Raw genomic sequence first — 14456 nt, 5'->3', positions numbered from 1 at the left:
CAGATCAGTTATCACAAATACCTGCTCTTTCTACGGAGAAAGGTTGTTTCAGGTAACTAGGACAAAGAGTCAGGGCTATCACCTGAACTGTAGCACAATAAAAAAAGAAAAACCCATTAAAAACCTTAAAGCCCTGTAATTTAAACACTGAGTAGAGGCTTATCTGCTGAACTTTTCCACCTCTCATGTTTCTGGCTTGAAAGCGGGTAAGCCGTTCCATGGTTTAGCACCACAAGCAGGGTAGACATGTCAATGCAATGCATATGTTTAAAGAAACCACTGTGCAGAGTGCATTGAGGTCAGACTCGGTTTCCTGCATCACCAAAAAATGACCTCTTCAAAATAAGAAGAAAAAAGGGTCCGGGGGTGTACGTGAGGAAAACTTTTCTTTTTTTATTGGGGAAATTGTGGTATGTCTTTTATGTCTGAAATTGTTACCGGTTAGGGACAGTAGGAGAAAGAGGGGGCAGAATATATTTATGCCCTGAAATTCAGCATGCTCAATCCATTATGCATTACAATGCTAGTCCACAACAAGGACATGACTCGAATGACACTAAAATAAGCCACAAACACAAAAGGATATTAAAATTGAATAAACAAAGGGAAATGGTTTGTGTTCTTTGCTGTAACAGGGCACAACCTGGGTGTAAATTCTGGGGGAAAACATTTTCCTGTACAGTGGGCTGTGAGAATTAAATCAGGATGGGCTCTGGGGCAGGAGGTAGACTCTAAGGCACTAGCAACTGAATGAGAATCACAGATTATGTACTATGTGTTAGTAACAACACAGCTGCTTTCTGACAAATTGAAGCAAATTGATTTTATGAAGCATCACAGTAAAGTTTTCCAAGCAAGTACCATTCACACAGGAGTAGTTAGCAATTAGTTGACCTGTTTCCCAGCTACAACACACTGAATTTCCAGTTGATTGGCTGAACACATTCATTCATAAATTTGTTTTAATTTTTCAAGTCACCTTTGACGCTGTAAAATACTCACTCAAAAATCTGGTTGCTACATTGGTACCGCATTGAAAGCTACTGCAAATAGCATGCCACTGACTAATAAATAATTGCTATTCCAACTCATCACACAGGTCCATCAGAACTAGTAGTTCATGCTTGTTTTTTGAAATGCGATGCGAATGAGACAGGCACTCATTCAGGAAGACCTTGTGGCCAGAGCATTAAGAGGAAATTTGACTCAGGAATTCACAGATTATTGGAGGGGACAAGTCAGGAATTTTTTCAGTATTGTCTTGGACATGTCCCCATGCTGTATTATGCCTATGGCATTGTATGTGTAACTTTAGCTGACATAAGATTGGGATTATTTAAATGAGATAACTCTCCAGCACACAGGTTTTGGTCCAATTCATTCCGTGTGTAATTTAAAAAAAATGTGTTTGTGTGTGTGTGAGCGAGGGAGAATATCCTTTGCAGTTGTACCACTGAAGTCCAGGACTCCAAGCACATTTTAAAGCAATTTATTGTTCAGTGCGTTTGGGTGTGATTGCAACTTCACCATACCTAAATTACACAGACCAGTGGACATGGCTATATGAGAGCCTAGTACTGCCTACTGTATTTGTTAACAGACCACCTACTTTAAATACAATATGTGAGTAAGGCTGCTGTAATGTCTTTGCTTAAGGCCATACAATTATATCTTCCTTTCAGCACCTGCATGATGTTTGATGTTATTATATCATATTTCATCTCTTGCACATATATGCACCCACTGCACAAAGAGGAAATAGAACACAGTCTGGTTTCCCAGGAGGCAAGGTTCTGCCACAGAGTCAGGAGCTTTAATCAGGCTGGAACCTTAACACTTTGATGTGACACTGTTATTTGACAGAACGACTCTTTGTAAAGCCTGGTTCCTGGTTACGTAATTCGGTTGAATTAGCACTCGAGAACCTAATACTTGTACTCCAGCTGAACTACGAGCAGGGATCCTCATCACTTATAAAGCCACAACTCCACCACAAAACAAAAGGAAAAAGAAAATTTGGAATTTCCTCAAATGGCCACACATGTGTTTTACATTTGTTTTGGTCATTTCCAGTGCACATCCCTCCCATCCCAAGTCCATTCGTCTGCTTATTTCATTTCATTACATTTGATTTTTAAAAAAGAAAAAAGAAAAAAAAATCAATTGAAATCAACGGTTGCCTTGGAAACCGCATACACACAACTGGGAACAGTGGAAGCATAGTTCACATCCCATTTGCTGCGGCTGTGGGAACCACAGGGGAAAGGTGATTTCACTAACAGCTGCACGTCCACCTCAGCTGGTTAACTAGTTCACTGAAGGCTTCCGCAGAACATGAACCAAAACAGGAAGGTATGACTGAACGCTTTCCATAAACTTCACAACTGTGAATCCTGAGGACGGAACAAATAAAAACTGAATGCTTTGGAACTCATGAAAAGCATAGCTGCCATACATACACAGGATTGAGTGTAAACCACGTTTTAGGGCTTGCAGATTTTCACACTGACCGCAGACTCTCACTCTTTTTAACTTTTGTACCCTCTGACCTCATGCAAACACAAAAATTTTGATACAACTTCAAATCCATACAGTAAAGCCTTGAACTTGGGTTATTTTGCATTTCTTCCTTATCTTACTCTTCATCTTCCCAATCTTCTCCTTATTTTCCCCGCAACTATTAGTAATTCTTCCCATTGGTCAATATCTACTTCAAATAGAACCAACTGCACTTCAACCAACCACAAAATCAGTTCATTACTCATAGTAACTAACTGTAGGACACCCAAATAAAAAAATAATCTTGTTTATGTGAGGATGTACACACGTAGTACTGTTTCAGCCATGTTAAAATAGCATTTAAAAAGTGGCCACTAATGTCCGTCCACCGCCCCCCCCGACCTTACCAGTTGCACCCAGCTCCAGTTGCTAGGGTACAAGAGTCATATAATTTCTGCAGCCAGACATAATTATCTAAAATGCATTTCTTGTAATCGAACATGTAAACCCTGCCCTGTGGCCCAGACAGCTAAATTCCCTACATGGAAACACAAAAAACCCCAGACTACATGCATGCTCTGGAGGCAAAAAGACATTGGTCTTGGCTGCTGGATAGTCATGTCTCAGCTAGCTATGTAGTGTGTTGGGTTTAGAATAAATTAAATAGGCGAAATTGTTTTGCGGCTCAGATAGTAAGCCAGACTACAAGAAAGTAAAACCTCAAACAAAATTGACGGTCTAAAACCAAAACGAAATTGGTATAGCCCACTGCAAAACCATGCCTGAGCTAGCTAGCCTTCTAAATGCATTCAAATAGCTAGGAGATTTATTTGCATATGCATAGAGGCCTAGAGGTGCATAATAATATTGGGATTGTACTGGCATAGAGCAATAATAGTGAATAACAAACTTAATGGTATCGGTCCAATGCTAACATAACAACTAATATGATGATGCAGAAAGCATTCGTCACTCTAGTTTGCCATTTTTCTTAGTCATCTAATAGTCCTTAATTGCAATCTTGTTCTTGATTTTTACTTTCATGTGAACTCGATATATATTTTAGTAATAAATTTGTCTGTAAGAAACAGAAAAGATTTTATAGTCATTTTTCCTGTTTTTTGTTGATCACTTATTAACATCGGTCTTTCACTGCCACCTACTGCATAAGAAACGTAACATTACGCTGCATCTTGACAACACAGGGACAACTATTCTATTATTTCCACATTTGTAATTTAATATTTATTCATGGTAAGCACCATGGTGTGAGCTGAATAAACCACTCCAGGCCGTGCAAGTAACACCTGATCATATGCACACTTTTGGAATTGGAACAGCACTCGGCTTGTGCTGCATTACCACCCCAGCCATATGTGTACAACATGAAACCATATGGGTATCATGTTCCATTCCTTACACACACACACACACACACACACACACACACATACATAGCATGAGAGCCGTAGTCTCTTGGAAAATCTGTCTGGTTGGTCTTTATCAGTGACATGATAGTGACATGCTGCCGTGATCCTCCATCATCACAGCTGCGACTCTGCATGGTATCACCAATACTTTCACGGGATGGTCAGCAAGTCTCCTGATGGTAATCTTGGGCATAGACAGTGGCACTACCCAATGTGTACAATTTTGTACATATTTATATATATTAAATATGAATGTAACACTCTCCAAAGTGGCACTTCCCTGGAAAAAAAAGAAAATCCAAGAAAAACAAAATCTGTATTATCAGTGTTACTTCAACTCTAACAGTTTATGTGAGTCCGACAGGGCTCCAAAAAAAATAAAAAATAAATATATATATATATATATATATATACGTTATATAAATTCAGTACAGCTGATCTTGGTAATTATTTAGGAGCTATGCATGGAGTCAGATTGAGGAAACAAGGCTGCATGGCTGAGATTTAGGGCTGGGGTTCATGAGGTATTTAGGTCTTTCTAATCCTTCTGCAGAAGATGAATGGTCTACATGGTCATATGATTGTGCTTACAGGGGCTTATAGTCGCTCTGAGATGTCTTAGCATTGGTATCCTCCATCAGTCAGCTAATGCTGTGCAATGCAAACATACTTGAATGATACCATCATGCACACAGTATTACCATTATAACAGGTTTACTTCATAGGTGGTAATCAAGGAAAAAAATGTTACATGAGGAGCAGAAAATGCCCTGTGATATGCCGTGTGTCTTGGCACTATTTTAGCATATAATTAAGAAAAGCAGGCCTCATAGAGCCACAGGACAGCAATTAAGAGCATTTTATATGTGAAGTTCAGTGGGTCTTGCATTCACAGCTAAAGGTGAGTTGTATTAATTCCCCTGAGCTAATGCACATACTATGGTGCTCTTAAATTTGGTGCAATGTCTTTTCATTTTTGTTGCTGTGGTTTGCACATATACATTCAGTCCACAGCTGGGTAAAAATACAAGCCTACCTATCCTTAGTGACCCTCAGCTCCTTTTTAATGCTGTTTCAGAGAACCAAAGGGTACAGAGCCCAGTATACTCTTTCCTTTTTTTTAAAAAAATGGGGAATGTCTGCATTCATAAATACCATATTACCAAGTTATCTGAATAATGTTAGAATGGTTTTCACATAACGCCTACATTAATGCATATTACTTCCCTAATGGGAAACAGCTGAGCACCAATAGTAAATTACACATTCCATATTCTGTCTCGCTGCAATCAAATAAAAATCTATCTGTAAATAGAAGTAAATCAGACACTTTGAAATAAACGCATTTTTATTTTTCCCCTCATAAATTACACAAAAAATCATCATACAATTCTTCATGGATACCTGCCCTGTATTTTTCAAATGATGAATTTATAAGTTGTCGCTGAATACAGCACAACATGATGGTGCAACATAAAAATAGCCAACAAAAAAGTGCATTATAAATTTCATTTATAAAGGTCAGTTCACCTTAGCATGCCCAGACGCAACTGGAAGTCACAATAGTTCTGTTGACTATTTTTATGGGCCAGGTAAGTTCACCTTAGCATGATCAGAAGCAGCTGGAAGTCACTAGTTGTAATGGGAAACATGCACACCTTGCAAGCAGGTGTGATTTCTCACCATTTTGGCAATGTTATGACCCTGACATTAATCGATCCATATGAGGTGGTTTTACATACATGCAACTTATGTGACTTAACATGTTATATAATCCACAACATGACAACATGATATAATGGAATTTTAAATGCAATGTCAAATGAAGGACATTTAAATTGAAAAAAGTGATTGTTTTACAGGCATGGATGCAATCATACCATGTGCTTGTCCGACATTCCATTCTCTTTCAATATGCATGGCTATAACCGCTGAGTTAAAAGCAATCATATTTGAGCCAAAGGTACATTTAGTTGATCAAAAAGAGTAGCATGAAATCTGCAGGAAGGGAGTTCATTGGAGAATGGAAAGACAGATGCAGTGTTCGCTCAATACAATGAAGTGATTCTGTAATTCCATCTCAATGACAGAGGAAACGGTTTCATTTGGTCTGTTTTGGACATTATCTTATTACTGTCACGCTTATTTTTGATCTCCAAGCCTTGCTCAGTCAAATTAATTACAAAGCCATGTCCATCTTCAAAGTACCGTGGGTTCAAGAGGTAATGCAACATTTTCTATTTCCCCAAATTTTAACACAGCCCGACCATGGAATTTATGTGTGGTTTTATAATATGGTTTTCTCAGACAGACAGATGTACTCATTGGGTCCCCACAGGGTTGTGATATGCTCTCCTCACTCTTTGTCTGATCTTTACTGCACCTCATTCTGAGAGACTGTCCCTGCTTTTAGCAGCTTATTTATGGCTTCGTCACTGTAGTTCAGTGTGTTCCTCAAAACCTGCACAGTGTGCTGTCCAATCAGCGGTGGGGATGAAGGCTTTCTGCTCTTAAAGCTGCTGAATCGTACTGCTGGGCCTGCAGGAAAGAAAAACATATTATCACACGTAAAAATGTACGTATTGCTACAAAAGTACCCTCTTTTAAAGTAAAATGCCAGAAAGGGACCAATTAAGGTTAAAGGCTTTTACCTAACTCCAACTCCAAAACTCACTAACTCCAAATTCTAGTATTCAGCAAATGATAATAGATGCCAAGGTGTGACCAAGATGACTAAGATACCAAGATTCCTAGGCTTCTGACTGAAAACACCTTTGTTTAATTTTGCTATGGAAAAAATGCTTAGACAATGATCATTGGGATTTGATGGGGAATGGTGGCATTACAAGAGATGCAAGAGACCGGTGACACAGTAAAAGATGCAAGAGACCAGTGCATTTCCCTGTTAATTTCTGCAAACCTGCACAGCTACAGATTTTATTTTAAAACATAGATCACCACATAAACCCTTCTACTTCTACTGCCTCTCTTTCATTTGCAGCCAATTGTGAAAAGTTTTTATCCTTCATTATTAATAGGACTGACCATAGCAGAGCTAACAGTACTCCTCCTGTTTCTAACTTGGACCTTCCATGCCCTTGTCCTAATTTTTTATACCTGTTTTAGACCAATCTCCCTGCATGCTCTAATAGAGATTGGGTCACATATGAGACCTTCCTCCAATCCCCTTGATATCATTCCCACAAAATTTCTTGAAAAAGTTATGAAGGCAATTGACCCCAGTTTGCTCTTGATTCTTAACAGCTCTCTCTTCTAGATACATCCCAGATTTAAAAATGGCTTGCATTCAGCCTCTGTTGAAAAGAGCTGGCCTCGATCCTTTTGATTTTGGAAATTTCAAACCTATTTCTAAGTTATCTTTTATGTCTAAAATTCTGGAGAAAGTTATTTTAGAACGACTCTTAGAGGTGCTAAATAGCAACAATATCGTCAAAAGTTCAGTCTCGTTTTCGCCAGCTGCACAGCATTGAACATTCTGGTGTTGCTTGACCTTAGTGCAGCCTTTAACACCATGTATCATGCTATTTCAATCAGTAGACTAAGTCAGTAGGCTGGTATCTCTGGAAATGCGCTAGACTGGTTCTCTTCCTATTTGTCCAATAGGCAATACTTTGTGTCAAAATGTTGTCAACTTCAGCAATTACGTGTGGTGTACCTCAAGGCTCAATTCTTGGACCAATATCATTCTCTATATATATATGCTACCTTGATGACATATTATCCATCATCCGCTGCTAGGAATTGACCACAAATAAACGTTTTTCCCTCACCACCCCAATATTGGTTTCTCTGCACTGGTTGCATGTTGCTTTTAGAATCAGTTTTAAAGTTTTATTAATTAATTAATACAAGGCTTTACTTGATTTGGCACCCAATTATATTAGTGAACTTTTAACTCCGAATTGTCCTCAGAGGCTTCTCAGGTCTTCCAACCTTGGAGTTTTGGCTGTTCCAAAGTTCAGATTAAAATCAAGAGGTGATCGAGTCTTTGCTGTAATGGCCCTGAGGCTTTGGAACAGCCTTCCATACAATATTAAGTCAGATACAGTCTCTGCTTTTAAAATTAGTCTAAAAATTGTTTTTACAAAATTGGCTTCTGTTATGACTGACACTTATGCCTTGTGCTTTTTGCCTTTTTAATTGCTGGGTCTTAACGCTACCATTTTATTCTTTCCTTTTATAGTGTTTTGCTTTTTGAAAGTTCTATTTCAAAACAGCATGGAAATTTGCATTGAAACAAATTAGCCAAAATATTAACTGAATACTCTTATACTTACACTAAGTATATTGATATATATTATATACATTTTTAAAGATTGTGAATCTTTGAGCCTAATTGTAGAAGCATTTTTGAGACTATCCACTGTAATTACCCTGTAGCCAAAGACACTATTGCAAGACAAGTGAAAGTTGTCGGTCTGCCTGTGTTACATGTATTTGATGCATTGTTCGCAGACTGAAGCATTCCTGTGACACTGTAATAACTGGAGAGCTAGCTTCAAAAGAAATGTGTGATTAATATCCTTTGTTGTTCCCTAAGAACTAGACAGTAGGTACAGTACTGTAACCTGACAATACCATATACTGTATCCTCCAAACTACTGCCACATTTTCCTTTTCATGACCAGAGAATGTTGCATGAATCTTTGACCGGGGATACAGCATGGAGAAAATTCTAAAACGTAAGGGAAGGGCTCTGAATTGGGTAATGTTCCATGCATAATTCAATGATTAAATTGCACCCAGTTCTACAGCTGCCTTCCGTAAGATACTGGCTGGATCAGATATGCAGGATGTGCATCCTAACGCTAAGACTCAACATGTCATCAAGAGTGGTATCATCTGTTATTTACCCCATAGATTAATGGCTTATATTTACTGTGTTCTGCATTGAATCGGGACCTTGAAAGCCACAACATTGAAGTTGTTTGCCACAACATTGACAAATGTTTTAGCACGTTGTAATTTGCATGGATTCCCTGCTTCGATAGTGCTATTTATAACCACTTCCCAATGTTTTTGTCTTCATTGTAAGGCTAATATTTTTTATGTAACAGATGGAATCATTCTTGGGATTATTTCAAACAATCAAAACAGTCACTCTAGTAAGCATTTATAGCAAAACCATTCGTCAAAAGACGGTCCTGATTGTTTGTTTTCTGCTTTGCTGCTTGCTTTTGTCAGCAACAAACATTTATACATCAGGAAATAATTTATGTAATAATTACTGTGTTTGCTGGTAATATTCTTTACTATCCTTGTCATGTTGGATGCCCCACCAGTTGATGTTAGGAGCCAAATTATGCCTTGCAGAGAGACCCAGGGCCCCTTTGAAGCTATATTGGATTTGATGCTGCAGATTTGGGTGCAATCCCAGACATTCACAGTCACTACAGTGTATTTACTTCTGCAGCATAATGGCTCCATTGAAAAGGAATTTTATTGTTGGCATTTATGATTTAATAAACAAATGTTTATTAACTTTTGTAAAGACGATGCCAAAATGTGTTTCTTATGTCTGTGTGGAGTTAAGAAGTGAAAGTCTGCTTCAAAGAAGTATACTGCATCACTCTGAAGGGGTTTGAATCCTCCCCTGTGTTCCCCATTGCTCCGTGCCTATTAGTTATATCCATAATAAAGCGATTAACTCTGACAGCAGACGTTTTTGCCATTAGAAAACCATGAGCTCAGTTCCAGGTTACGTGTTTTCAAAATGCTCCTGCACTCAATTAACCAGGGCTTTGTACCAGAGCAGCGGAAATTAGCGCAGTTAACCGTTTAATAAATTGAGAAATGGGGAAAAGAAAGCCATATAAACATTGCAGAGCCATTCGGCTTTGTTCAAAGCTTGGATAATTTTGGCATAGCGTTATGGAATCTTGACTCATCAATCCCCAGGAGCATCCCAAGGGGATTTATCCTGGGAATAAATGCACAGGTACAAAATTTTAAAAAATAAATAAAACGTAAACCTACATGGAAAAAAATTTCAACTCCTTATGAGAGTTAGTGCTCATTAGAAGCTGTGCAACGATGTAAAACTACCGGCAACCCTCTGACTGCCAGACAATCGGTCTTACCTCCTGAGCTATGTCGCCCCATACAAAAGGTAAGAATGAATATGGAAGGGCTGGATGGAGAGATGGAGACGGGAACGGGAAGTGTGTATATGGAGGTGAAGGTAGGGGTAGGCTAAGGATATTCTGTCCATGCGTGCAAGTGTGTGCCTGGCTTGTGTCCTTTCCATGCCTCAGCAGTTTGAGGATTCATGCCTTGACCACATCCTTCTTAGCGCCCCTGTCCCTCATCAGCCATCTGAAGGCTTCTCATTACCTTCTGCACATGTGCTTCTCCTTAGTTCACTGCTGTTATCATATGCATTCTCCCCAGGCACACTCCTATGGCTTCATCTGACAAAGAGCTGTGTGTTCGTCATCCCTCCGCGCATACTTTAATCATGGCTTCTTCTGCTTCCCCTAATCAAACGGCAAGCTTTCACGGTGTAAAGCCATGATTTACTCTGAGAGCATTTCATCTTGACACGCTCGTTTGGTGAGGGCCTTTGAGTCATGTGTTTCTCTTGCCAAGACCTCAGAATCCCCACACATCAGTGGTCAGGTATATGCTTAGCGCAGATAGACAGGAAATAGTTTAATTCAATTTGGTAATTTCATACAATATACATACAGTACATGTGCTCAAAATAGATGTAATAGAAACCAGATGTATGACTGAAATTAGCATTATGGATGGAAAGGCAATGGTAGTAGTGGTACAATAACGATATGCTAGTTAACTGCCCATAATAGTCTGTACAAAGTTATATCCCCATGATTTATAGACACAGTCAAATGATTGGAACTAATGTTACAGAGAACGAGAAGCAAGTGTGCCCAAGAACAGATCTACAACCAGTAGTCCATTTAGCCAACATAGGATGCATCTAGTAACATTTATTAGGTACAGTAGCAAGTAAGTAGCAAGCAGTTAACAGTTAAGAAATATAGTTGGCAAGCTTTTCTCCCAGCACTTACTCTGGTAAATCACTTGTTTGCTTAAATACCATTTTGGAATTCTTAAACAGAGCTAGATAGCATGTAAATGCTGTGATACCAAACAGTTACTAAACTTGCCTAGCTATCACATGGTGTAGCTAGTAAATCAACTACTTACTCATTATGTAGCTAATTCAAAAAATACTCTTAACAGGGAAACCCATGTGTGATTTGTACAGTTTATTTTAGCCACAGTGTCTACCACTCCAATACAAGCTGCACTGGTTAACGGTGGTCCACAGCTATTGCTGGACTGCAGCTCATTTGAAATAAATATGAGAAAAACAAAAAGAGCCAGCACAGACGGTCCCAGCCCTGGTATAGAATGAAGAAGGGTGAAGGAAATTAGGATGGGGCGCAGAGAAAATGGGGGCTTTCGGCTAATCTGTAGAATTCACAGCCAAATTAAGGATTCCAGGTTTCAGTGGTCTATTTCAACTTCTGAAAGAAGTAGCCGTATGGGAGAATATGAAAGAGAATTCTAGGAAAACTAAAAATAACCATTCGCGTCATTGTTTCATGTCTTGTGTGAGTCATCTCCATGCCATCCGGATGTCTCTTCGGCGGGCATGCGTTATAAAGGAATAAAGAGATTTTCCCACTGGAAGAGTACAAAGGGCCAGCTGGTGGACAAAAGCTGGGTCTTCACGTGCTGACCCGAGCTGTCAGGCTGCTGGGCTTCTAATGGCATAGCTGAGCAGCAGCAGAACTGGGATGCTAGTCCAGTAAATTAAAACCCAGTGGAGATGTTTTGTGCGCTGAAGCGGATCAGACTCCATTGTCAACGTGTGGGATTCTAGTGGCTTCCTTCTTATTAATAGAGTGTGTTTGCGTGCGTGTGCATGTTTATGCATGAGTGCATGTGTGTGTATGTGTTTGTGGAAGACAGAGAGAGAGAGTCAGAGAAAAATAGTCCCTTTGCAAACCATTTCCTTCACTCCTGCTTAAATTCACCCTGACGCACGAGAAATAGTTGAGACATTTCACTAATTTTCTCACTTTACCATCTCTCTCCCTCCAGCTGCTCACCCCAGTTACATACAGCAGAGATGTAGGGAGGGAGCAGTTGTACAACGGATGGAAAGTCTCAACATGATTATCACTCCAGACTGACACATTCAAATGAATACATGAACATCTTCATAAGCAACTGAGGCGCTTTGAACCCAGAGAACATGTCGGATCCCCTCAGGATATCTAAGCAACTTCTGAAGCTCCCTATTACAGCTTAATGCATGTTTAATGGAAGCTGCTGCCTGACAGTGGGGGAGGGAGGGGGTGGGGTAGGTGCGTAAGGGCGGGCCAGGTGAAAAAGTCAAAGCTCATCTTGCAGAAACTTTCTTGTTTGCTCCCACTCTACCTCTGTGCACCAGCCACCTCTCAGTGAAAGAGGGTTAACCTCTTCTAAGACGAACATGTCTTCCAGCAACAGAGGCTTAGCACACAGGCGAAGAAACACTGCCAAACTTTACTTGGACATTCCTATTGGACCAAGCAATTAGGATGGATATGTGCTGGATTAATTTGCTTATAATCATCATATTAATTTTCGCATGCATTCACAAGGTATTACAGCATAAATTGATCTCTCTTGCAGCTTTATTTTCCTACATTCTGCAGTAACAGACTGAGGTTAAAAACTGCACATTGTATTTAAGCCAGACAAGCAGTAGTAAAACATATGGCAAAAATAATCTTCAGAGGAGCAGAAGAAGAGCTCTAATGAAATGTCTGTTAACACTAATCCAGGAAACCATGACCCATGACGCTCTCTAATCCATCTTCCATGACTTTGCTATAGGGCTGTACCTTACAGTGACTGTGGTTCTTGGATGATTACTCCCTGTGTAGACTACCCTCTGGATTAGGGTAGGTTTCTGTCTCAGGTCTCAGTACGCCTTTGCTGATGTTCATGACTTAGCAAGGCAGTGGATGACAGGGCTTTCCTATCTCTCCATTTCCCCAGAAAAACACAGATATATTACCCAACATTGTCTTCTGAAACATTTTAGATACACAAGATTCCTAAATTGATAAATAAATTCAGCAAATAGGCTAATATAAATTTCTAATCAATTTCAATGCAGTACTGCACTATCTAGAAAGTGGCTACCACCACTGGCATGACCACTGCTATGTTACCTAGCTAGCCTACCCCACTGCTACCTGCCAAACAGCAATAAAAGCACAATGAAACAGACATAAATATTTGAAGTACACATACTGTAGTGTATACACAGTTATTTTAAATAACTTTAAGACAAATTTATTTTCATTTACTTCCTGAAAGATGGTTCTAAATCATTGCCACTACACTGACAAGATTGTCTGAGCAACAACTGGCAAATGTTTGATGAATAGTATTAAAAGACTGAATAGGGATGGAAATACTGACTCACAAAAAAGAGCTTGATTCAGCAGATCATACATTATATGACCAAAAGTATGTTGACACCTGACATCCAACATCCAAATTATGGGTAATAATATGGAGTTGGTCCACCCTATGCTGCTATAACAACCTCCACTCTTCTGGGAAGGCTTTATACTAGATGTTGGTACATTGCTGCAAAGATTAGCTTCCAATCAGCCAGAAGAGCATTTGTGAGGTCGGGCACTGATTGGGCGATTAGGCCTGATATCTCGTAGTTGGCTTTCCAAATGATCTCAAAGGTGTTGGATGCGGTTGAGATCAGATCTCAGTGCAGGCCAGTCAAGTTCTTCCACAATGTTCTCCACAAAACCATTTCTATATGGACCTGTGTGCCTGGGGGCATTGTCATGCTGAAACAAGAAACGGCCTTCCATGAACTTTTGGGGAAGCACAGAATCGTCTAGAATGTGATTGTATGCTGTAGTATTAAGATTTGCCCTCATTGGAACTAAGGGGCCAAGCCCAAACCATGAAAAACAGCCCTAGACCAAAGATAACTTTGGTTATATAGTGTACTCTGCCAGCTTCTTTCAATCATACTTTATTTATCATGTTTTATTAATATGCAATAACAGTAATATTAATCACAATAAGGGATTATGTCTTGAACTGATGAGCTTAGATAACATTAACGTGAATATGAATATGGGCAAAAATAATTCATCAACTTGCACCTTTCCCTCTCTATATACAGTAAAGGAATCCACGATAGTTACTGATGGTGTCTCAGCATTTTCTCATCTGCCCAGCACTACAGGCCCAAAGGCCTTGGCTACTTTATTAAAACTGCTGTTAAGTCTAAGACAAAAGATGATGCAATAAAGAAAATGCTATGTTTGCATGCAACAATAAAAGGATATACTTTTTTATACAACAAAGTTTAAACGTCAGTACATATAGCCCCAATAACAATAGCCACTGCTGTACAATGCTTCCCAATAGTTTGCCCTTATTTGCATAACTGACATGATGCTATTTGAACATTAGTTCCCATTGACGGAAGACCATGTCATTTCC

At 39.3% G+C, this 14456-nt stretch overlaps 1 protein-coding gene across 1 annotated transcript in view; it reads right to left on the bottom strand.

The window, feature by feature from the left end:
- Positions 1 to 5668: 5668 nt before the first annotated feature.
- The window catches only part of sugct (succinyl-CoA:glutarate-CoA transferase), a 96916-nt gene continuing 88128 nt past the window's right edge, over positions 5669 to 14456 (bottom strand). Inside the window, exon 14 of the mRNA XM_064330876.1 lies at positions 5669 to 6467. Within this exon, the coding sequence (XP_064186946.1) occupies positions 6304 to 6467 (164 nt within the window). The 3' untranslated portion in view covers positions 5669 to 6303. The remainder of the gene's footprint in view (positions 6468 to 14456) is intronic.

This window comes from Anguilla rostrata, chromosome 4 (assembly GCF_018555375.3).
Source record: "Anguilla rostrata isolate EN2019 chromosome 4, ASM1855537v3, whole genome shotgun sequence".
In the NCBI taxonomy this organism is placed as follows: domain Eukaryota; kingdom Metazoa; phylum Chordata; class Actinopteri; order Anguilliformes; family Anguillidae; genus Anguilla; species Anguilla rostrata.
Note: the sequence above shows the minus strand (reverse complement) of the source record. Positions and strands in the feature narration are given on the sequence as shown.